Source organism: Lissotriton helveticus, chromosome 2_1 (assembly GCF_964261635.1).
Source record: "Lissotriton helveticus chromosome 2_1, aLisHel1.1, whole genome shotgun sequence".
In the NCBI taxonomy this organism is placed as follows: Eukaryota; Metazoa; Chordata; class Amphibia; order Caudata; family Salamandridae; genus Lissotriton; species Lissotriton helveticus.
In genome coordinates, this window is record NC_136059.1 from 1525890255 (window position 1) to 1525917478 (window position 27224).

The following is a 27224-nucleotide window of genomic DNA, read 5'->3' on the forward strand; positions in this document are numbered from 1 at the left end:
AATATGTTCTCACTGAAACATGCATATCCCTATTCCTATTCCTATGAGAAGCAGCTTTAAATGCAATCCACTTAAAACAGCATTCCAATGCTTTGATTTACATAAAGATCTGCCTCTCCCCAGTAACTCTGGAACTCCCCCCACTCCTGTACCGTACCTGAAGTGAAATGATTGCTTGTTTCCGCTCCGGTGTCATCTTGACTCAAATCGCGTTCTTGTTCCATCATCAAAGCATTGTCACAATTTGGATATGAAGGCTCTATTAGGGAAAAAACAGTAATCACATTCCAAATACTAACTACTGAACCATTAGGATGCTGATAGCTTGGTCATTGCTAGTAGTGAGTTCATGCCCTTGTAGCGTCCTGGTTGTCATGCTTTCATTGGTCGGTAGGAACAACACAGAGGTAAGCAACCCCAAAGGTGGCAGTACTGAAGCTTTCAAGTAGACCTCTATCATCCAAGAAGTCTTCAGCATTTCCTTGGGTTTTTGCTAACAGTAATTTTAATGGCTGGAATTTAAACCACATAATTTTAATGGGGAGAGTTACAAAATAAGGCTCAAAAGGAAACCAAGTGGCTGAAGGTGTCAAACATGACATGAAGCCATTCAGCAGCTACGCACTGCACAATCCCCCTCGCAATAGGCCAATTACTGCCACTGTGAAGGTAAAACGTGACTCTTAAACTTGGGTAGTAGAACTTCAAGGCCAAACCTCTGCAAAAGTTAGTGGAATGGAGTGAAAACAGGTATAACCCAAAAAATGCATGTCGGGATGCATCAAATTTCTTCCCTACAAAGATTGGAGACAATTAAGGAATGGGTTGGAGTGGGGAGAAGGGAAGGGGAAGTGGATGGGAGGGGAGTTGAAGGTGAACGTCAGACTATATTGGTTACTGTCGCCTAATAATTTCTTTGCTATTTTCTTGCCTTAATGTATACTTTCCAGGGAATACCAAATACCTACTTTGTATCCTACAAATATAGGAAAATGAAATGTGGCAAGCTTGACCTAGGCCAGTGTCCTCAATCTAGCACCTAACACACTTCTTGCCAGGCATCCGCAGGATAGGTATTTACAGGTGACAATGCTGAAGGAGTTGTTACAGGGGATGAGGACTTCGACTTTACGGATTTATGGAAGCAATGATCCCGAGAAGCAAGAGTTCATCTTTTTCTCACACGCACAGAGATCCTACTACAGGACTGATTTGATATGGGGCACACAGAACACATTAAAAATTGCAAGCCCCATTAAGCACAGCACAGTAGCTTATAAAAGCATCAAAAGGGTCAGGCGGGCTGGATCGCCGATCACTAAAGAGGACCTATAAGCCTGCCTAGGTGATCTCCATGATATAAAGACATACTATCAGGTCTCCCAACTCAGAATCTCTTTTGAATGCTTATTATACTAAACTGAGCACCACTGGATCCATGTGGATGCGGCGCTGATGGGTGGAGCTCATTAGGCCATACCTTGGCTACTTCGGCATGCATTACTTCCAATCTGCTACCACTTTGACATTATAAAACCGACATTTAAGACATGGGACACAGTAAAGGGAAATCACTTCCCCTCCCCTTCTATTCCACTGCTGGGTAATCTGAATTTTACTCCGCGGATAGTGAAGGGTGATTTTGTAAACTGGTCAGAAGTTGGGAGCAAGATGCTATGGGATCTGTTTCAGAGGAATGAAATCAAGGTGTTTAAATCAATACAAACATGATTATAAGGTGCACAAAACTGACCGCATCATCCTCAATTTTAGCACTTCTTACTCACGTTTGACACTCTTAACCCTTTTACTACTGGATATTTTCTCAGATTCCGGAATGTCTGTTGGGCACATGTCATCGTCGTCTTTATGTTTCAAGGAAAAGACAGAAGTGGCAATAACAGTGCCTGTTGCAAAGTAAAGAGAAATCAACAGTTAATTTACAGCATTTTGCTTTATAGACAGATATTAGCCAGTGCATGCATGGTGAACTTGAAGCACAAATTGGGATTAGTGGATTATAACTGACTACAGCTCCTTGGATTCCAGATGTATTTATCGGGCACAAGTACTCATTTCTTTAGTAGGATCTGCAGATGACGCCATGCCACCAGAGACACATTGTTCCTGTGCTGGGATTTCACCATAAACCCATTAAAATCTGAAACTTTAGTTCAACTGGTTATTTGGATATCAGCACGTCTATACCTTCACAATGCACAGATCTGTGAACAAGCATTCCAAACGGGATTGATTCTAGTGATATATTCCATCAACTTGTAATTCTTCAATCCGCCCTCACATTGTGGGAGTACAGAAACCTCCTTGGTTATAATAAGTAGCAAATTAGGAGTGGGGTAATTGTTTATTAAGAGCTGAAGGAGAGAAAGGTACTTAGCACAGAAGTTGGAAGCTAAAAAGGCCAAGAGGAAATGCATAAAGCATCTCAAGGTGGCTATAGAGAGTGATCAAACAAAGATCATTCCCAAAGAGCTTCGGTGTTACTCTTAAAATGAGAATGAATTTATGGAATACGAGAAACTAATGTTTAATGTCTTTCTGGATATCCCAATACACTTCCTCAACATGCATTAAATCTAATGATGTCCCAAATTACCCGTAAATCTATTTTTATACATCGAAAATGGGTTTTATTGATAAAATCTTTTGAAATTCAGCTCAGATCTCAAACACTGATTCAAAGAATTCCTAATATGTGGACTACTCCTATCATTGTTTCCCATTACACCAAATTTCAGACTGGTAGATTATTGGTATTTTTGTCTGAGGTTTCTTCTGACAAGATGGCAGTTGAACATACATGGAGTCTGAAATAGTGTCGTCTATGTGAGCCACGCTATGGCGGATTTCAGCGCCCAGCACGTTCAGTCAGCCTACTGAAGAGTACCAAAGAGAAAAGTAGTCGGATTGCTATGAGCCAAAGTTCATATCATTTAAATGCCCACACCTCATGCCCCTGAACCATCCACACTAGCCTTTAAGTGACATGAGGCACCTTGAGTTGCTCGAGGCACTTAATTCTGGTGGAAATGTTTTCTACTATATAAAGTTGCTGGGATAGGATTTCTGGACACATACTTAACAGTAACGGAGAACACTCCAGTTAACAACTGATGTATATCGGAACTGGTTATCGGTGGCTAATGGTGTCTACACATTTCTAGTGATATTTCAATTTCTAGTCTTGTACTTTCCAATGTGCACATATTGCCTAGAGTCCAAACCCCCATAGGCCCCATCACAATTCAAGAGAAACCATTTGTAACTTTTCACCTGAGATACAAAGGACCTGTTCAGCGCAGTACAGTAAATACCAGGATTACTGTACATTCCTATTACAGGTGGACACATTGAGACCTACAGTGGAGAAGTGTGGCTCAATAGTTAGAGCGGCAGACCCTGATGCAGAGGTCTAGCCCGGGACCAGGGTTCAATTCCCCGCCTCGGCGGGTCTTGGGCTAAAAAATTCCATGGACCTGATAATTCTCGCCTCGGTGCCTATTCCAATCATGGAGTCCCACTCTGCAACTCTGGGCAATAGCTTGCTTAATCTCCACAACGGCCCCCACAACACTAAGGATGCCTGGCCTCCACCTTGGGGGTGCCCAGGAGTGGACACCTCACAGGGAAAGCCAGGATGGGTTCCACAGCGGTATTCGTACAAGCGCCTTGAGACCCTTGTGGGTGAGTAGTGAGCTATACAAGTATCAATTTATATTTACATTTACATATTTACAGGGTGCATTGAGCAGCACTGCGTACCGGCACAAAGGCAGGACTGTTGCAACAGGACACCACCAGCCTTTTGGCCCTAGTGTATATCAATCAGTTACATGACGTGTGGCTGCACACAAGCCCGGAAATCAACCAATCTCAACCTCATTTTTTATTTACATTTCAAGCAATGTGCACTCTATGAGAACTGAGCAAAGGTTTCAGACTGAAAAGGACAACTTATAGAAGCAGAGATTGTATCTTTACCCATTGAGGTTAAGGCCTGCCGGATCTCCTTCATGACAATCTTGTAAAGCTCGTTCTGCCATTCGTGTAAAAGCTTCCACTCCTCGTCGGAGAAATAGGCAGCAACGTCCTGGAATGTAACTGGTCCCTGGAAAATAAAATAGGGATCTGAGCAACTTTGATCAGTGAAATTAAATATACCATGAATGTATATGAATTTAAAATAATATTTTATATTGGTCTCACTACCTAGGGCAGATTGGTGAACTGTAGAGCATGTGGGAAGTAAGCACCCTGACCAAACTGTGCAAAGTGAATGAGAGAAGAAGTGACTATCCACAAGTAAGGAGGCAACAATGAAACTAACAAGGCATGTATGTCTGCAGATCCAGGAACCCCATTACTGAAGAGGCGCATTGATCAAGAAATCAATAACGCACGTATGTACAAACACATGCACACAAAAACGAAAGTTCATAATAATAGATACTTTTTCACATACGATCAAGCACAAATATGCATGCGCTCTTGCAGGCACACGTGCAATCGCCCACATACACAAACATTAACCCACATGCTCTGCTAAACCCTAAAGCCTCCACTTTTCTTGCTGATGACATTTGCTTCTCCTCTGCAGCTCCTGTTCTTGTCCCACAGTGGAGTGTCCTGTTCCCAAACGTAGGTTTTTGAGTAACAACAGCATAGTCAGCAGAGCGCTAGGCAGGGCTTTAAGTAGGCCAGGTCTCACCGAGTCTGAGCACCGGCAGTTTTTTTAAGGGGGCCTCAAAACAGATCTCTATCAGGCTTTGTTTTGTGCCCTGGCACAGGCAGTCCATTTTTTTCTGGACTGCAGTGACCGCAGGCACATCAATGTGTGCCTGCTCACACTGCTCACTTCTCACTACTGGAGAAGTTACGGCGTGACTTCATGCCAGGTGAGCATTGTAGTAGAAGAGAAATCCTTTAAAGAGAGTCATTTTCTCTCTGGATTTCCCTTCTCTTTTTGAAACTCAGCATAGGAAGGTAGAATCTGACTACATGGTTACCCCCACTGTTGTCCTGGTGTTTTGCTGGTTTTTGACTAGTCTGACTGGGATCCTGCTATCCAAGACCCCAGTCTATCTGCTTTCTCCCTTAAATTGCAATGTATGTACTTTAGGTACACTCCAGATTGGATACTGGGGTACCCTTATCAGTCTCTAGTATATGGTACACCATGGACCCAGGGCATAGGTACCCCAAGGGCCTCCCATGAGCTGCAGCATGTATTATGCCACCCCTGAGAGGTCATCCAAATTGACATGACAGACCTGCTACTGCAGACTGTGTAAGATGGTGCTTGCACCACTTACTGAGTTATAGGTTCACTATATCCATCTAAATCACTACACTTAAATACCTATCAGTCACCCCTCTGGCAGGCCTTATTAATCCTGAAAGCAGGGTGCTTGGTTTTACTTGAGAGGGTGCCTCTGCATGAGGAGAGCCCCTCTGCAGCCTTTGGAAATCATTCTCCGGGGTTGTCTATGACGCAGCCAGACATATATGTTTAAGTGCATTATAACCTCGCAGTAAATACGAACTTTAAGACGGCTGCTTAGAAACATGTTGTGTTTGGTGTCAAACACTACTGTGGGACACCGGTCTACACAGTACCAGCTTTCTCGACCTGGGAAGCACAAAATGGATGCTGTCAGCCTCAGACACGGGTCTGCCCTCCTGCTGCTTACCCAAGCTCAAGCAGAGGAAGGCATGACAATAGGCATCCTGTCACAGGGAGGTGTAACCACCTCCCAGACAGGATTTAGTGTATTAGGGCTGGGTGGGTGCACTCTCTGAGTGCCAGAAAGTCTGCACTGGGGGCACATTTGGTGTCCCTGTGCAAATTCCAGCTAAACCAGTTCGGGGAGCCATTGGCTCCTGCTCTGGCGCAAAACTGGACAAAGGACATGGTTGTAGCCACCACTCTGTCCTGCCCATCCCCTAGGAGGATCCACAGATTCTTTCCAACCCCTTAGTGGGTTACCTGACTACAGGGCTTTAGATTTTACCTGGACAAGATTCTTCTGAGAAAAACCAAGTGCTTTGACTGCCTACACAACGCTGGACGACTGAAGAATCTACCAAAAGCAGGCACCTAAACGCATCCGAACGGTTTGCTTCTCCTGAGCTCCTGAGGACTCCAAAGATTTCAGCAGCACAGGAGGTGGGTTCCCGAAGGTCCCTGAGGTCGATCTGCCCTCTCAGCGATTCTGAGACAAGTATCCCTCGTGGGGACCGTGCAACCTGAACCCCTGTGCACCGCGTATATTTGCACTTGCATATTCTTAGTGACGATTCCTGATCCTGTGCTTTGGACTCCGTGTAGTCCCGACCCCGAGCAGTATTTGCACCGAAGATTTCCTGCCTCCACTCTCAGAGTGTCCTGTAAACTTGCTTGAGATCTCCTCACGATCCCTGGTCCGTTGGCCTGTGGGTCCTGGCGAGGGTCACCTTGGTTGTTCTTGATATTACCTGGTTGCTCCAGACATGCCCTGACTCTCTGTTGCTTGGAGAGTCCCCTGGACCTTGCTGGTCCACTCCATAACCTGTTTCCTCTGACCGTGTGGGTTGCATTTGCCAAGGATTGTTGGTGCTCAAGCCCGACAGTGACCACTCAGCCCTTGAGATCCTTCGCTGGACAGCTCACCTCTGGATCCTGGTCGTCCTCGACATCTCCTGGTCCCCGTGGCTGCAGAGTCAAGCAACCCTTCTTTGCACCTGGGGCACCCGACATCGGTGGGCATTTGACTACCGAGCTCCTGGTCACCTGAAGTGGCCCAGACTCTGTCCCCTCTGCTTTCAGGTTCCTCTCACCTCGAATCCAGGCATGGATTCCACTGGACACTCTTCGCCTTCCTGTCAGCAGTACTTCGTTGCAGCTCTCCACTGAAAACAACGAAGGTTTCCAACACCACTTGACCCCTATGCACCCAGCTCCTTTGGGATAGGTAACACGGGTACCTCGGTACTCACTGGTGGGATGGCTTTAGAACCTCCTATGTTCCAAGTAGTTTGCTCCAAGTCCTCATAGAAGTGTCCTTAAACTTTAAATTGCATCCGCGACTTTCCCATAGAGTTGTACGGAGCACGCGTCTGTGTTTTCTTACTGCACCCGTCGTCCGGGGGCCCCTGTGGGCCCCCTTTGTCATTCCTCCACAATCAGGACCAGATAGAAAGGAGTCAGGGACACAACAGTAGCAAAACAAAGCAAACCAACAATGCAATCTCGCCTAACCCTTGCAGCATGACCCACTTATCAGACTCTTCCATCACAGGGGCATGGCCAAGCGCTGAAAAATGGTGGCCGCATATTAGTGGAGCTTCTGGTCGGCTTTGATCCAACATCATCAGTGAGTGCAGCACACTTGGGGGCTGGGACCAAACTGAAGGATGCCCCAAAGGCACATTGCGGTCAAGGCGCAGGGCACCAGAAAGATCATGTGTCTTAATGGAGCACAAGATGACAGATGCTTGCGCTCGTGAGGGTGACGGAATGCCTTGACACCCCCATTTACAAAGATCCGGGAGAATTATCTGCAGAAACGAAAAGAAAGGACTGACCCTTTGGCTGCCTGGGTGGATTAGACCTATACCTCACTCTGTGTTGGGGGCTCAACTTGGAGAGATGAGGATTAGTGTCTGGAGGGAGTGTTAGGAGGGTGGGATTGCTCGTGCCACCCTGGGCAAACAGGACATGTGCTCGGCCTAGGGGTACTGCGGGTCCCTGCCCACCCACAAGCTGTACTTACCTAGATAGCTTAATTGACACACCCTGTGGGGCAGCAGTGATGTGCCATTAATGGGGAGAAACAGATCTGGCTAACCCCCCCTCAGTGACCCACAATGAAAAGGGGATGGCCCCTGAAAACCTCCCAGTGCCCCACTCATCTGAGCAGCTCAACCAGATTATCTATGCCTTTGTCAGCATTAAAATGGAACTGGGCACTAAAGTGCATGCCATTGTGTTCGGACTGGAGCTCCTGAATGATGAATATAGAAAACTCTCAGACTGAGTGAAAACAGAAAAGTCGGTCATACAAGACCTTCAACCCAGCACCACAGACCACAGCCGCAACTCCCTAATCTGAAGGACAAGATCCATTTTCTGGAGAGTAATTTTAAGGATACAAAATGGTGATCCAGACACAATAATGACCGCATTGTAGGACTCCGAGAGGGTGAGAGTCTCATTGCTTTCATAGAAAAATGTTTCGACACATGCAGCACCCGCTGGCCTCTCCTCTTGCTTCATCGTGGACCGGGATGCCTGGATGCCCACCTGCAGCCCTCCGCCACGGGCCCCCAGGCCAGCCATAGCCAAAATTCTAAATTCCAGAGATAAGGATACACTCCTTGTTGGAAGGCAGGGAGTAGCATCACTTTTGAAAATGCGTATGTGATGATATTTCTGGACTAGACTATGGATGTTCAACACTAGTGAGCCCCATTCCGGAGTGCTAAACCACGGCTGAGAGACATGAGTTTAAAATACTCAGTCCTATTCCCGGCAAATTTGAAAGTGATCATGGATCAACAATCTTACTTTTTCACAAAACCTGCAGAGATTTGGTATTGGATAGAACAGCGGCAGAGTGCCACGCCAGTGGTGGGCAGGGATGGGCCCAGGTGGTCCACTTGTAAGTCCGGCTGGGGTGGGTGCGAAGCATGGCGTGAGGCTGCGCAGACTGGGCGAGGATTGGGCTCCCCGGCACAATTGCACTGGAAGAGACTGTCGACACTGCCCACTGCATCACAACTTAGAAACTCAGAGACCGGAGATGACTAGGACAATTCTGGCAGTTCCTATTCAGTCAAAGAATTGAGGGTGTCCCAATCAAGCATGGCATCTATGATCCCACTGACGATAACATCTCAAACCTCTGAAAACTTAATCTAAGTGCTGTAAGGGTGCCTGCCACCCTATGAGACAGGTGCTGAAACGGCACGCTACACGTGAGATACAACCACATACCCACACTGCCAGTCGAGGAGTAATCACTTCACTGGCCTTCGGCCACCCGCAATCTCCTCCTTCTTAGTTACAGTACATACATTTTCAAATTCAAATTCAAATAAACTTTATTCGGTTTCACGTCGGAAAACCATAAAAGTTACAACGGTTACAAGTACATAAAAACAGTAATACGTTAAAACATGATTTAAAAAAATGTGACCATATACACAATTTATGGATAAAAGCCAATATCCAACCTCCCAAATTGATCAGAACCTTTAAAGTGCAATGTGCCCGGAAAACATAACTTCCTATTTTCTTTTCTTAATGGTGCACGCTAGGCCTCATAGATCCTACATAGATCATCCATTGTTTAAACATCCATGCAGGGCCCGGATTTCACGGTAGCTTTTAAAAACCCCACTATAAAATTAAAACAGTCCTCTTTCAGCAATTGCAGATGCATTAATGTAGGATGGGCCTGAATAAAATTAATTCTTTTTAAAATGGGAACCAAAAAATACCTTCAAGGGGTTTCATAGAACTTATATAAAAAACATAAAATGCAGCAAATCCTGTGGAGACTGTCATATCTCCTACTGATAAGCCGACAGAGTTGCAATGGCCAATACCATAGAGACCGCGTTAATGGCTACCCCTCTCACTTGTGAGCTTCTTAGGACTCGCAGCGTCACATGTTATGGAGGATACATCACAGGTTTGTTGCTTGGACAGCTGGATGCAGTACTGTCGACTTTGGGAGAGGAGTTGAGAAGTTTTGGTCACAGTAAAGCCTGATCTTCAATTATTGGGATGGGAAGACACTGGGTGGCGAGTGTGGTACTATGGGGCCCAGGTCCTTCCACTCCTCACTATGCCACACTCTCATTCACTATGGCTAGGAACACTTTCAGAATGTGGAACATCCGAGGCAGGGGTTCTCCCCAAAAAAACGCCATGCAGTTCATACATAACTCAAACGTAAGGAAGCCCATATTGCGTTCCTACAGGAAACTCATACTGGCAAGGGGAAAGATAGCAAGCTACAAAGAGGATGATGGGGCCAGTCTTATAGCACAGCTTACTCTGGCTATGCGAGGGGGGGCATTCTGTGGATCAGACATTAGGTCTCGTTTAAATATATGGAAGTTGTTGTAGACAAGGAGGAACGCTATGTGTTTGTGGAAGGGATCTTAGATGGAACTGCTGTATTATTGGGAAGCGTTTACGCCTTGAACATGGACCAGCCATGATTCCTGTTCGAACTGATGGTGCGGCTGGTCCGTTGGACCCACCTCCCATGGGTTATTGATGACAACTTTAACTGTGTGCTGGACATGACACCAGATTGATCCCACCCCTCATTGCCCCTACCTTCACGATGAAAGCTACCAGCTGTTTTAAACAATGGCTGACGCACTGGTTCTTGTTATATATCTGGAGGACCCTATACCTAGACTCCAGGGAATACTCATTCTTTTCCCCCTGCACAACCTCTATGCTTGTCGTGTATTCCTATAGGTTCTGAATCAGTCCCCCTATTCCTGACCCTATTCTGGTTAAACTAACTATCAAGTTAACTAACAGTCAGCCCATGAGGCAAGAAAACCCCCATGATGCAGATACCGTTATCTGACGCAGTCACACTACGGCACAGGAACGTGTTATCTGATTAGGTCATAACGCTTGAGATCTAATTAGACAAGCGACATTCCTCCAGCCCCTGATAAGGCATACGACGTTCTCATAACAAATCAAACCTATGACAACCTGGATAATCCGTGCGGCCATTGTTTTGATTTCACAGAGAACTTTAGTAAAGAATGTGCTAACGAGCAAGTCGTATGACATCTTTATTGACGTATCTATGTCCATCCTTACGTCAATCTCGGCACCTTTAAGGTATAAATATTGCCGACCTTGCCCTATGCAAACACACGCGTGGTGACAAGACGGAGCAGCCATACTTGCCGAAGCCGAGAGCAGAAGCAGACCCCGCTGGCAGCAGCCCCGCCTTCCTGACGCGCTGAGAGACGCGCTGCTATCTCAAGCCAAGAGACCCAGCACCGGCGTTTCTGGGCAGCCCTCGCAGGCAGCCTGGAATATCGAGAGCAGAGAAAGAGATACTATTCCTCATCCATCCTAAATTCCAGGTACAGAACTGAATAACCCCTCACAGAGAATTCTTTAGTTATTCACTTGGCAAAAACAAACTTAACTTAAACTGTAACTTTCTATTCCCGCCCACGCATTAGACTTAGGTCAGGTACACGGGGTAGGCGTATTTAGAAACACCAGTTGAGTACGTTTAGTCAAATGTATATGTGTATGTAAATATATTTTAATCATTTTAAACATCATATGGCTCAGAAACCATATCAATGTTTTTACAGTATTATTTTATACTATTGCTTTTAATGTATGCACTTTACTTAACTATAAGTATTGCAATAATATCGATCCATTTCTCATGTATGAGAAAAGAGACTGATCAATAAATAACACCTTTTTATTGAACACGCCCGTCTCTTCCTTTTCTCTACAATCTGATGAGACTAAGAATGCACGTACTGACTGAGTAAAATAATTGCCTTGTGCTCACACGACTCTCGAGATTGACTCTTGATTAGGGGAGAGCAAAGTTGTCATGTTCTATGGTTGTCAGAAACTAAATCCCTTCTTGTCTAATCAGGGGAGTTAATTCCTTCCTTGAACATTCGAGAAAGTTTCTAGCGAACTCTGAGCTTAGCTGGCAAACCCAAAAATTAAGTCTAGTATCGACAGTAGTAGACCTAGTTAACGTCTGGTCTAGGCCTTTACTGCTGTAGGTACTATTCCAATGCGCAGAGCCTATTGGGAAAATAGGAGCTACACTACATGGCGCCCAACGCGTTTGGAAAGGGCGATAAAACTAACGTAAGACATTTAGAGTAACTCAGTCGTGCTTTCTCACTCAGACCCCTTTTCCCAAATACTCCAAAGACGTCTGGAGTGGGTGAAAGGTTATATCCTCCAAAACCTCGCAGGAGGGAACTCCTATGTATGGTTCTTGGTCAAGTCAACGTTGAAGGATAAACAGTTCCAAAATATTGTGCATCTAATCTTTGTTCCACAAAGAAACCTGATCTGCAAATAGACATAATACCATCCTGTCTGTAAAATGGGAGACAGTGATGAAGAAAGAGAGGCAGTTAGATTAGCTACTGAACTCGCAGATGCTGATGCTACCATGCAAGCAGCAGACCCGAATATAACACTCATTCCGGTCATTAAAAGGAGATCTATAACCTTAAAACTTATAGAAAATGGACTGACACCTAGAGGTGGCACAGTCATATTCGTAATTGAGGCACACGAATATCGGCAGACAGAGGTATACTATACATGGATACATTTTCCAGCAGCAAATGCTGTAACAAAGTACTTCCACTATTACAAAATAGAGGTTCCACCCGACATTTACACTCCTTTCGAGGAGGTGGAAGTACCACTCAAATTCCAAGAGCATTTGCTCTTATTTGATGGCGCCCTAATACATAATAATCACATCACCAGGCTCGGTCCTTTAGGTAGACCAGGAGCAACGTGGCCGGTCTTAGCCGGATACACACCACACCCAGACATCGAAGGAATGTCTACAGGAGAGCTGTTAATACAGCTAAAACAACTACTAAAAATTCATAGACAATTAGTTCAGTATGTAATGCGGACTTCAACAATTCAGCCAGCGATTAAACTTCCACAGCTGACCCCTCACCAGGGGAACACAAATAAAATTACACCACAGAACATCCAATCCTGCCTAGGTAAAGTTCCAGCTAAACGGGAACAGATACCATTCTGGTTGGCACAGAAAATCACCCAAATAGAGGCGGTGTTTCCTGACACCACCCCATTAGAAAAACACAGGATTCTGACTATATGTCTCCCAATGGGAATCGCACCACACATTGAGGACTGTGACACTTGGGGTACAGTCTTTGCTTCCATCTACACAAAAACGCACGGTGTTCCATCCATTTCGGTAATACCAGATGTGCTAAAACAAATTCAAGATGAGTACGGTCCAGAACCTGCTTTAACTCTTGGTATGAAATTACTAAAAGACTTCAAGCAGGTCTCGGCTATATTATTAGCCAACATAAAAGGTGAGGCAGCAAACGTGGCGATCCGCCAGAGGTTAAAAGAGACAGATATAGCAGACCAACCAGCTGAAATTGCAAGAATCATAGAAAAATCCTATGAAGAACTAGGCAGAGATAGTCTAGGTGGAATACCAGTAAAACCGCAACTGACTACAAGTCCAGAAAAAATATTTTTTAATAATAATAATTCACCAAAAAAGAACTGGGATGGAAACAAACAATCCAATCCTAAAGAAAAGAAATTCCAGTCCCGAGGAAGGTCTCCTAGGCGAAGAGAGAAATCTCCAAACCAAAGACAGAGGTCACCGCAGAGTGACCCCTCGGGGAATAGATATAACCTTAGAAATAGGGATAATATTAAAAAACCTGATAGATATCAAGACATTGATACACGTCCCTCTCAATCTTTTCAGAATTCCTCGCAGAAATCGGAAAGAAGAGGACGATCAGAAGAGCACGCCAAGTCCAAAGACAAGGAACCTGCTCAACAAAAAAAGAAATTACAATTTCCAAAAAAGAAGGTAGCCAGTATCAAGGTAGTTAAAAATGCAGAGAATACTGAGGACACAACTGAAAAACGGAGAGTGGGCTCAGACAATGCTAGACAGCGCAGCAGAGGTGAGCATAGCTCGCAAAGTCCTTATGAATCATCTGGAGACAGTGGACACGAATGAATACCTTCAAGTGGAAACTGCAGACACCAGAGTTAGCAAGCCCCACAAGATATACGAGATAACATTACGTATAGAGGGAGATAAGACTAGGAAAATAAGGGGACTATTTTGGGATAACCTCTCCAAAGGCTATGACATCCTTCTAGCTGAAAAAGACTGGCCACCAGAGTTTGTCAGGGAGTGCCCTCATGGCGAAGAAGTAATTATGCCTGCCTTCTCGAATCAAATACCGATTCATAAAAAATACACACTTGCTAGAAAGTGGGCAGTGGCCTTAGCACCTGCTTTATATAAAAATCATGTAGGATGGGATGAGGATTCTCCTCCTCACAAAATCCAGTTAAAATCACAACCTACTGCACAAAGGCAGTACCCAATTAAGCAAGAAGCTAAAAAACAGGTAAATGAAATACTAGATCAGCTAGAATACCAGGGGGTGATTGAAGCTTGCACCTCACAAATGAACAATCCTTTGTTTCCGGTCTCCAAACCAGACAATTCATATCGTCTAGTTTTGGATTACCGACACCTTAACACATGTTGCAAAACCTTTGCAGTGCAAAACTCACACAGTGCTGCACTAATGAATAACATAGTGCGCAAAAAATACAAAACAACCTTGGACATCTCCAATGGATTCTTTTGTCAAAACATAGCACCAGAGACCAGATATTTAACTGCATTCTCAGTAAATGGCACTCAAAAACAATTCTGTCGGTTAGCCCAGGGGTACAAGAACAGTCCGGGGGTATTCTCAGCGAGAGTAACAGAATTACTACAACTATATGATGATGAAGCATTATCTTATGTCGATGACATTTACTTAACAGATGATGACTTGGAGACTCACTTGAAAAGGGTGAACACCATAATACTTGGGTTCGCTGCAGAGGGTTACAAATTCAACTTTAAAAAATCCAGAATTGCCCATCTGACGGTCCTATTCTTAGGATATGAGTTATCAAGTGAAGGCAAAAGCCTGGCAGACAATTTCCTAGAGAAATGTGCCGTAATCCAAGCTCCTAAAACACTAAAAAACCTACAGTCAATTCTAGGCTTCCTAAATTTCGGAAGAACATACATTGCAAATTACGCAGAAAGGGTCAAACCCCTTTATGATCTAATTAAACCAGACTTTAAAAGATCCAATTGGACTCAAACACACACAGAAATTTTGAGATCCTTACAAACAGACATGCTAATTAAAACAAAATTAGAAACACGTGATAACACACGCAACCTTGTGATCCGAGTCATCCCAGGGAGATGCGGATTCACATACCTGACCTCTAATGAGGGAGAAACGGTACCAATTGCATTCAAATCACACATGTACACAGAAGCTGAACAGAAATTCAGTAATACAGAAAAAATAATTCGTGCAGTTCAAACCGCAATAGCTAGAGAAAAAGACATGGCTGACGGTAGACATATCACAGTCAGAACAGCAGAATCAGCCTTTGAGGCACTAACAACACCGTGTAATTTACCAACAACAACATTGAATCCGGAATGGATACAATGGGTGAACTCAATCACAACGGACAAAGTATACTACTACTTTGATCCAGAACTAGAAGAATTAAAAAATCTAAAATATGAAAAGACGTATCCTCTGCCAATCGACATTCTGCCTCTACGACATTACGCCTGTGTAATCTATACAGACGGACATGCTCAACCCTCCGTTTGGGGAGAACAAGCATACAACCCCACATGTGAGATTACAAAAGAAGTGTGGCGCGGAGGTATATTAAAACCTCTATTAACAAAATCACACTCAGTAGAAACTAATTCAGAACAACAAACTGAAATAATAGCATTGAAAATGGCGCTAGATAATGCGGATCGCGAATTCCCGACACTTATAGTGTCAGATTCATATTACTGCGTCAAATCATATAACAGCGATTTGCAGACATGGATTCAAAACGGTTACAAAGATGACACAGATGCACAAATAAAACAGAAACTGCTCTGGGAACAAATAGCTCTTTTACAAAAAGAACTACCAAAGACTCACGTGACTCACTCACTGAGTCATCAACGTGATGGCGTTCACGTTGTAGGGAATTCATTGGCTGAAACAGCCGCAGCGGCAGCCACTAAACCGGCTCCCGTAGATCGAAAAAAGCGTACATTAAAATACATTGACGGTGAAACAATGCTGGCGGTGAAAACGTCATTAAAAGGCGACTGCTCAGCGTTACCGATCAACCATCCACTCAATTATACATACATAATCGATGCAAACTCCGTCCCTTTTGCTCGAATCCCTGGAGTGGGGGATAGAGTGATTCCAAACATGGACAGGAGAAACTTGTTAATCGCAGACGCACACATGGGCGAGGGTCTCAGACACCTTAAATTAAAAGATTCTCTGGAAGAATTACAATCACGGTACTGGTGGCCAGGCATGAGCCTGCACTACACCATGTTTGTAAAAAACTGCCCAAACTGCAACAGAGATCGCAGTGGGGAGAGAAGCAGTTTAATACCTCGTCGTATCAAGGCAGATAATATTACCAGCAAAAAGAATGGCTTGCGATTAACATATACAGGCTAGTTTCCACTTATAATGTAGATCCTCAGCACTCGGCTGACGTCCGGACTATTATACAAGATTTGCGAGTCTAAATGGCATATACGCTAAGAGCATGCTACGTTCGACCATTGTTTTCACTCAGGCAATCCAGTCTGGGGGGGAAACATGGCCAAATGAGCACAGCCCAGCGGGAATCTTATCACTTCCTTCCTGAGGGTACGGGATGGTGTAAAGAAAAAACCAAGGCAGAAAGCAATCTATAATGGAAAGGATATTAGGTTCAGGAGCTGGATGGGTCAAACATCTAATAAGTGTCCAACGTAGTCTAAATAACTTGCCAAGAAATTCTCTGAAGGGATTCAGTCCGTACGAATTATTATTCGGAACTAGGATGTTGATCTCTGACCTTGATAGTCAGACTTCAGTGGTAATAGAAAAAACCTTTGATGTCAAAGACCGTTTGGCTATTTTGCAGGACTTAAACAAAACAAGAAAAGACCTGAGCAACATACAGTTGAAACAACAGCCAACGACCACTGAAGAATCACCACCTGTCCCAGCAAGACCTGTCTGGATTCCAAAAGTCGGGGATCTAGTCAGGGAGAAGATCGCGGTAAAGAAGGAATTTGGGCCTTCTTACAGAAAAGCAGTTCCTGTCTTGTCTGTCAACGGGACAAGATCAGTTGTACTACCGCCACTTGCTGGTAAAAAGGAGAACCGAGTTGTATCCATCGACCTGGTAAAACCACAACATGTGGCCAATAACAAACAGTAGGCCAAGTGGACTCCCAATAAGTAGCAGAACACCAAGGTTTGCTACCAGCACAGAGGTCCTAACAAAAAGGCTCATCACATTCGAAACGCCTAAAGAAGAACAAGAAGGACTATGCAACAATGCAATAGAACTCAGACCTCTGAAAACCCAAATAAAGACATTTAGCAGAGACACACCAATCTATACTGAAGTACCAAGTGAAAATGCAAAAAACAGAAATCCTGAACCAATTGGAACAATTGACAGAACTGCATCCGGTTACTTCATCAACTTCGATGATTCCTCTGACGGCTTCAGTGAATCAAAGACACAGCCATCATCAAAATCCTTTAAAGACAAAGCTAAGGAACTTTTGAAACATCTGAAAGAAACATATCTGGTTTCTCCATGGATTGAATTTTGGGTGGGTTTTGGTGCATTTATCCTCATACTTTGGCTCATCATGGTATTTACTTTGGGACGCTTCATTGAGGGAAAATATGCTAAAATGGACACAGCAAGTCAGAACATCAACTTGATCCTCAAACCACACACATCTTCACACGTCGAGAAAAGAGAACTTTCTTCAGAACTTTCTTCAGCCAACTTCACAGCCAATCCGATACCTGGTGGGGTAGCCTGGGACAACACTGACTATGAAATTTATGGTCCGGTCGAGATCCTGAAATATCCACACCAAATCAAGATCTCCTTGAGTGATTTTGCAAAACCAAACTCATTTGCTGATGATTGGGACTTCGAAAGTATTAACAACATGATGTCTGACTTAGTAATGTCTGCTAAATTTACAAAACATGATTATTTGCAAGGTTCTACAAATTATGACAGTATGTATTGCTATAACCACTATGGTAACCATTTTTTGCATAAATCCGCACAACCTAGAAATGTTTTAAATTATAATCAATGGGAACATTGTGCTACACCTCCAAAAGGGAGCTCAAGAACCATTTATGACAAATATTCATATTTTTCAGGTTTTAACACAAGTAATGCTGAAACTTTTTATTTTAAATTGTCAAACAAGACAGGGATGAAAACCATGATAACCAACACAAAATTGATATATTCAGATTCATTCTTTGAAAAAATGAATACCTTTGGATTTGATTATTGGGACAAAAATGTTGATTTGAAAAGTGTTTGGGGTACAAAAGAATGGCAAGTACAGGGTATAGAAGCTTTGTTTAGAGCCTGCATGATCCCAGAACAAATGATATTTTTAAATGACACTGTTCAACAAACCACCTGTCTTGGCCTAGCCAAAATCAAAGATTTAAATAAACCGTCTATTCCAAAGCCAACAATGTTTAGCAATAGCTCTGATACAGATGAAGAGATAGACGTAAACCATATATTAAACCAAAACAGAACACATCCTGATTGGAAACAATGGTTGATCTGGCCCACAGATACAAATCACTGTCAAGATAGATTCCTGAATAAAACACAGGGTTTCAAAATGACCAGGCCAGACCCTAGATATCCCCAAAGACATCACCCAGGGATAATAACAACCTACAGTGTGGGCAAATTATGCCTTCAATGGCTACAGACTTCCACACTGCCTGAAATTAAGCAACACCTAAATTTACTTACTGATGGTGCTGACTTGCGTGATTTCATACTGGGACCACGCAAACAGCGTCAAAAGCGTTTCATAGCAGCCTCTGTATATGCAGCATACAATGAGGCCTGGAAGGTTACTCAAATTGAGACAGCAGAAAGAATACGGGAAATTGACCGTATTAATTTGGAAAAATCACTATCTGTAGTGGACAATGGGTTAATGACTCTGTCCTCCAGAATTTTTTCATTGGACAGCATTGTGTTTTCAGCAATCGATATATTATCGCAAGACTTACTGTTATTACAACATGGTCAGTCACAATTGCGTTCCATTGTACAGCTTGGCTGGACGTTACAAAATCTGCGTTCAGGCTATGTGCCTTGGCGTTTAATCAACACAACGTCACTATTCCAAATCTTTAACCTTACTGATAGACAAATCGGTATGGCGCAAAAGGGTGCTGATTATACAATCTTGAGCATTGAAAAACTAGAAAGATTACCGTTGACAATGTCAGAACGACCTGTCAGTGAATGGATAATCCACGGAATCATAAATATTCCAATCTCAACCTTCAGGTTTCAATACTGCCAAAAATATATACAGGCTGGCATGTACGAGAAATTGGGAAAAGGGTACCTTAAAACAACTTGGAACCTGCCCTATTCACATGCATGTGTCAGTAATAAAGGACAGAAAGTGTTTCTTAGTGGCAACAATTGTGCTATGTCACTAAGCGGCACGCTTATGTGTAACGGAATTAGTTTGCATGGAGCCTGTGAAGGGAATTCATACAACCTTTCATGTCACCAGCAAGGCGCACCTGCAACTGAAATAGAACCATTCTTTCAAAGACTCTATAATGGGAGTTACATTCTTATTGTAGACCGCAGATGTTGTAGTCTTATGCCCGGGACTCCTTATCTAGTCACTACAAAGGCGAAGGTCAAGTGCTGTGGACGTTCTTTGTTCCCCAGCTCCTTCCCAGACAGGGAGGCAAGGGCATGGCCCAATTTGAAAATTACTTCTATTCGAATAGATACTTTAAGCAGAATGAAAACAGTGCTTCTACAGACGCCTACAAGGCTCACGTCATCAAAAGAAACGTATGATCTACAAGTCGCAAGGACGACTGCAGAGATACATACATTATTATCGACTAATTCCCCCGTACATTTCGCGGAAATCCTGAGCGAAATCTTAAATATTTCTGATACCACTGGGGTCTCAAAGGTATTTAAGACAGTATTTTCGATGGCATTAACACCATTCAAAGCCATACTGGGTATTTTTCCAGATTTCGTCCATTCGATTTTTGGCGGACTTCCCCTGATCCTGGGACTAATTGCAGGAATCCTATTCTTAGTCCTTATTTTTCGTTATGGCAACCCATGTCACAGATCAAACTCTCGCGACAATGGAAGATATGATCCTAGCCATTGGATACCGGGACCGGATATCAAAAATCCTGGGACTCTCCCGGCTTAGAGACCTGAACATGACTTGGTTTCTATCATTTCGACCAATGTGGCAAAGGTGTGTTTTACCTGTACTAAGGTGTCTGCTATGCGGAGAAGAATGCGTGTTAGACACCTGTCTGACGCTACAATCGGATGCGCCAGTGGATGCAGATACACTGTTGGTTCCTACCAAGGTTCACGCTTTGTGCTGCCCTCAAAGGCTGCCAATCCTGATGACGGCATTCCTGGAATCTTCACCACTACGATTGAAGAGTAGTGAAGTTCAAGATGAAAGCAACATCGAACAGGTACGACCTTCTGTCAGCAATGCGAATCAGAATGTCAATGGAGACAATCATGCGCACGAATGCATGGTTACCCCTATTTCCGACTTAGTGGAACTTTCCCATGAAGCTGTTGACAGTTTTTTCGAAAGCCTGAATGATATGATGTTCTCTCCAGAACAGAAATAGAGACTTTTGAGTAAACTCGCACACGGCGTTCCCTGAATTCGGCCTTCAACTTTAAAAATAAAGTTACATGAACAATTTCACTCCAGCTCACGGACAGCAATATTTTTCAGCAAGCCCCTTAAAATATTTTTCTACATATTTTTTTCCCGGGACACTGATCTTCTGCTTAAAGTAAGAAACTATTCCTAGAGAACTAAAAAATTTCTATTTTTAGATACTTTATAGACTTTAGCTGCTCGCTGGTATGTTCACAAATATTTTATTATGTGATGAAATGGTCTCGAACTTCCTTTCTGTATAGCCATATTGAGAGCCATTTCATGTGTATTTCTCATATACCAATAAGCAATAATGCATAAAAATGCGTGTTTACTTTTGCATTTAATTCATAGCTTAAGTGCATACAATATATATGACTGCAATTTTTCAGTATATTTGAAAATTTCGAAATGCATTTATGTATTTTGGGGTGGTAAGGTATACACTATACTCTATAGTATGTTGTACTATGTTATACTATGCATAGATTAGTAGATATGACCATAGTTAGCGTGGAGTGGGTGTCGTGTATTCCTATAGGTTCTGAATCAGTCCCCCTATTCCTGACCCTATTCTGGTTAAACTAACTATCAAGTTAACTAACAGTCAGCCCATGAGGCAAGAAAACCCCCATGATGCAGATACCGTTATCTGACGCAGTCACACTACGGCACAGGAACGTGTTATCTGATTAGGTCATAACGCTTGAGATCTAATTAGACAAGCGACATTCCTCCAGCCCCTGATAAGGCATACGACGTTCTCATAACAAATCAAACCTATGACAACCTGGATAATCCGTGCGGCCATTGTTTTGATTTCACAGAGAACTTTAGTAAAGAATGTGCTAACGAGCAAGTCGTATGACATCTTTATTGACGTATCTATGTCCATCCTTACGTCAATCTCGGCACCTTTAAGGTATAAATATTGCCGACCTTGCCCTATGCAAACACACGCGTGGTGACAAGACGGAGCAGCCATACTTGCCGAAGCCGAGAGCAGAAGCAGACCCCGCTGGCAGCAGCCCCGCCTTCCTGACGCGCTGCTATCTCAAGCCAAGAGACCCAGCACCGGCGTTTCTGGGCAGCCCTCGCAGGCAGCCTGGAATATCGAGAGCAGAGAAAGAGATACTATTCCTCATCCATCCTAAATTCCAGGTACAGAACTGAATAACCCCTCACAGAGAATTCTTTAGTTATTCACTTGGCAAAAACAAACTTAACTTAAACTGTAACTTTCTATTCCCGCCCACGCATTAGACTTAGGTCAGGTACACGGGGTAGGCGTATTTAGAAACACCATTTGAGTACGTTTAGTCAAATGTATATGTGTATGTAAATATATTTTAATCATTTTAAACATCATATGGCTCAGAAACCATATCAATGTTTTTACAGTATTATTTTATACTATTGCTTTTAATGTATGCACTTTACTTAACTATAAGTATTGCAATAATATCGATCCATTTCTCATGTATGAGAAAAGAGACTGATCAATAAATAACACCTTTTTATTGAACACGCCCGTCTCTTCCTTTTCTCTACAATCTGATGAGACTAAGAATGCACGTACTGACTGAGTAAAATAATTGCCTTGTGCTCACACGACTCTCGAGATTGACTCTTGATTAGGGGAGAGCAAAGTTGTCATGTTCTATGGTTGTCAGAAACTAAATCCCTTCTTGTCTAATCAGGGGAGTTAATTCCTTCCTTGAACATTCGAGAAAGTTTCTAGCGAACTCTGAGCTTAGCTGGCAAACCCAAAAATTAAGTCTAGTATCGACAGTAGTAGACCTAGTTAACGTCTGGTCTAGGCCTTTACTGCTGTAGGTACTATTCCAATGCGCAGAGCCTATTGGGAAAATAGGAGCTACACTACATGCTCACCTGGATAGATTACTATGCTGCCCTGCTACATAGGCACTACTATCTGCAGCAGAGTAGCTAGGCAAAATCATCTCTGACCATTCACCCTTACTCCAGCAATTCGGCTGGGGGAGGTACACATCTGGCCTGAAGACTCCAACCGACTGCCCTGGAAGACCATGCCTTTCACCAGACACTCCGGTATCCACTACATAACTGAACATAGTGACACAGCCTCCACTTGCCCAGTAGAATGGGAGATCTTGAAGACGGTAGTCCGACTGGCATTGAATACATGCACTAATAGGAGCACGAGGCACAATTCACCTGGAACTGATCCAATCCTTGGAAACTACCGCAATGGAGGCTCAACAAGCTTGAGAGATATTAACTGCTTCAGGAGAGCGTTATGCCCAGTTAGTGGGATCCTTATGATGCATAGGCTATAAGGCATATACCACAAAAGTAGACCCTGAATGGGACAAGTCTGAGCGCATGCTCACTTGGCTGACAAGAAACGAGCCCCACGCCCATAACCACCATGGACTGCCTACGAGGGCCCCACATTGAAAACTTCCCCCCCTCGATCACCATTAGGACAGTGCCTGTTGAATATAGGGAGACCTTAAATGCCCCTCTCACTGAGCAAGGAGTATGTAAAGCTAACTGGGACTCCCCAATCAGTAAAACACTGGGATTGGATAGCTTACCAATTCAATTTTACATAACATAAGAGGATCCTACAACTAGTAGAGGTCTACAGTGCTGTCCTAACCACAGAGGAACTGAAGCAGTCCATGTGTGAAGCCTTACTGATTTCACTCGCCAAGCCAGGGCGTGATCCGTTCGAGATCAGCCCATACAGTTCACTATGCAAAAATAACAGTTGATGGACAGAATGCAGAACAATGTCATACACTCACCCCAGTACAGAGATCTGGGCCTAAATCCATCGTTTTTTTGCACTCCACACCACCCCAGTTCAGACATGGTCTTATGCAAATCAGCCTTGACCCTGTGCCTCATGGGAACAGTCCAGCCAAAACTGCCAAGCCATGTCTTCCCTGGACCGGAATCAAGCATCCTAGGACCGGTTCCTGGCTATCAGCCGTCATCAGCCAGGATAGCTTGACTCCAGTGGTGTGGAGAGCACGGGACTCACGTCTGAGCATACCCTTCCCACTACAGTTCACTAGCCATGCCAGGTAGTGACTATAAAATCCTAAGCAGGTTATTAGCAACACAACATTGGATGTAATAACAACCATGAACCATTCAGATCAAAATGGTTTCATACTCGGCAGACCCAAGTCTCATAATATACGCAGACTGCACAGAATCATGGCTGAGGCCCCAGAGCACCGGCCATATTAGGCCTGCTTTGAACTGGACCTGCAGAAGGCCTTTGACATGCTAGACTGGGAGTACATGTTTGCAGTAGTCCATAAAATAAGATTGGGGGACAACATTTCCATCTGATTAGACTCTTATATACTGCACTGACTGCAAGATTAAAAACTGGCAGACTGATGTCTGAATCTTCCCGGTGGGATGTGGCACACGCCAGGGATGTCCGCTTTCGCACTCCTATTTGTGCTGGTGACTGAACCGCTGGCGCAATACCTTTGGAACTCAGTGCAGCACTGGGGTGTTCCGATTGGAGGGAAGATTCATGCAGTGTGCCTTTGTGCGTATGACGTCATGCTCTAAATCAAAGATTTTAGGGCTGGGATGTCCGACAGGCTGACTTGATACACATGTACTGGCCGAGCCGCACAGAAAGGCCTTTCGGGCAACAGGCTGCACAGTCGTCAATGCAGCTACATGCCGCAAGGAACTTTGCGCATAGAGGGTTGTGTATTGGGGTCACACAGGCACCGTAAACGTGTAGGAGCAACAACACGCTTCTTTGACCTTGCCCGGTTGCTAACCAAAAGCACCATCATTATTGGAGGGAAATCAGCAAAGCTTCTGGGAACAACTCAGTGGCACAACACAGTGATTCATTGGGCCGAGGCAAAATCTACAGCCTTACACCGAGAAGAGGCTTGTGGTCTCCGCAATCATCCCATCTTATTGGACTGGGACAATATACTCCTCAAATTCAAAGAAAATACCGAAGATAATGCAGGACCACCCAACCCAGACCTCTCCACACTATACACCTCTAGCCACACCAACTTTGAATGATATTGCTGGCCCACCACTGACTTAAAACATACTTGATACACACATCGATCCAGGACCTAGATATGGTCGCTGACGACACTTATTAGCTCTAGTCACCAACTTGCACTGGAAACAGATTACCAACCCACAGATCAGGCTAGTTTTCAGTTCTATTTGTTCTTCATGTTATAAGGTATTACCTACCACACAGTTACTATCATTGTGCTTGTTGACTGCATCATTATAAGATTTACCTAAAATACAGATGACTGTAAGTATCAAAATGTAATATTCATATTTGCTAAAACCTATAAAAATTATTTAACAAAGAAAAAAAACAGACCCTTCCACCACTGGGTGGTTGGCTGGACATGTGCCCCAAGACACGAAACACCATCAATTCAAGTTATATCACAGCACAACACAAAGACAAAGCCAATACAAGGAGCTACCTCAGCCCTGGGAGGCTGACCCATAACTAGATGCCTATGACCATGGCATTTTCTCAAAAGGGCTGCCAGTCCTACCTTTGGCACAATGTTCCAAACTGTGGAAAGGCAACTAACTACATGCCAAAGAGGGGGGTATGACATACCATGCAGACTTTACCACGTGGTACCCTTACAGTGCAGACGTTACCAATCAGGTAACAATCAAGAAGGCTAATTTTAGGTACTTTACAACACAGGATTTTACCACATAGGTAAGTTTTTAATTTTTTTGATAACATAAGCACTTATATATGTATATATACATATATCGTAGAGTGGTGGTGGCCACTCTAGTTATTGTTAGGATTAACAGAGATAAAAATTCCTCATATTTTGCTTGGTAATAATGATGATGCCACCGTTTGATGGATCTCTACAAAACTTTGCAGACCTACTGCTTTTTCTATATTGGCAGGCGGTAAAAGGTTTTGTGGTGATTCGTTAAGGGGTGCAAAAAAATAAGTGGGCTCCCAAATCACGTTTTTCCATAGACTATCGCGGGAGACACAGCAGCAAAATCGAAAGTTGCATTTTTGTCAAAATTGGCATGAAAATTGATTATGGGGTGGAAAGTGTCCCTCTGGTAGTTGAGCTAAATTAGTTCACTATGTTTAAAGTTATATGGCACAAAAATGTAGTGATATATTGTGCAGTGGTATACCACTGTAATATCTCGGTATACTGCGATACTTGCCGCCACTCTCCTCTATGCCACTCTGGTGTACCCACTTCCCTCTACGCCACTCCATTGTACCCAGCTCTGTTCTACGGCCCTCTTCTACTTCATTCTACCCAAGTTCAATCAACCCCACCTCATTCTACGCCACTGTACTTTGTCACTCTACTGTACGCCACTCAAAGACACTGTACTCCACTCCATTCTACGGCACTCTACTCCACTGTACTGTACTGTACTCTACTCCACTCCCCTCTACACCACAACACTTCAGTCAACCTCACTTCACTTCACTCTACTGTACCCCACTTCACCCTACGCCACTCTATTGTACCCATCTCTATTCTGCACCATTCTACTCTACCCCACTTCAATCTACCACACATCCCTCTATGCCACTGTACTTTAAGTCACTCTACTGTACCCCACTTAAAGAAACTGTACTCCACTCCATTCTACAGCACTCTACTCCACTGTATAGCACATCACTCTACACCAGTCCCCTCTATGTCACTGCACTCTACTCTACACCACTGCACTCTACGCCAATGTACTGTACGCCACTCTACATGATGCCACTCTACTCCACCCCACTTCACTGTTTGCTACTCTACTGTACTCTGCACCACTGTACTGTACTCTGTACCACTATACTCTAAGCAATTACACTCTATGCCATTGTACTCTACAGCACTATACTGTATGCCATTCTACTCTACCCCTTCACTCTACGCCACTGTACTCTACGCCATTCTACTATTCCAGACTTCACCCCTATTCTACTGTACTTTGCATCCCTCTACTGAACGCCACAGTACTCTACTCTGTACCACTCTACTCTACACTGTACGCCACTGCAATGTATGCCTCTGCACTCTAGTCTACCCCACTTCACTCTAGGCCACTCTACCTCACTTCACTCTGCTTCACTCTACGCCACTTTACTCTACCCACTCTAGTCGGCTCCACTTCTGCGTACCCCACTTCAGTCTACCCCACTTCAGTCTATGCCACTCTACTCTACACCACTCTACTATACCCTACTTCACTCTAGCCCACTCCACTTTACCCCACTTCACCTTGCGCTACTCTACCCTACCCCACTTTGCTGTACTCCACTTCACTCTACCCGACTTCACACTATGCCACTCTACTCTACACCACTCTGCTATTCGACAGTGTACTCAATGCAACTCTGCTCAGTGCCCCTCGGCTGTATGAGACTCCAAGCCACTCTACTCCACTCCACTGTACCCCACTGTACTCTACTCCACTGCACTCTGCACCACTGTAATCTACTCTACCATTCTTCAGTGTACAACACCCTCCTATATGCCACTTTTCTACCCCACTTCACTC

At 43.9% G+C, this 27224-nt stretch overlaps 1 protein-coding gene across 4 annotated transcripts in view; it reads right to left on the bottom strand.

Moving 5' to 3' along the window:
- Positions 1-27224, bottom strand: part of LOC144818760 (uncharacterized) — a 155453-nt gene that overhangs the window by 73700 nt on the left and 54529 nt on the right. For all 4 annotated transcript variants that reach the window (XM_078676484.1, XM_078676485.1, XM_078676482.1 and 1 more), the window contains exons 2-4: positions 4003-4129; positions 1788-1907; positions 158-259 (exon numbers count right to left, since the gene is read on the bottom strand). In XM_078676484.1, the coding sequence (XP_078532610.1) occupies positions 158-259; positions 1788-1907; positions 4003-4129 (349 nt within the window). The remainder of the gene's footprint in view (positions 1-157; positions 260-1787; positions 1908-4002; positions 4130-27224) is intronic.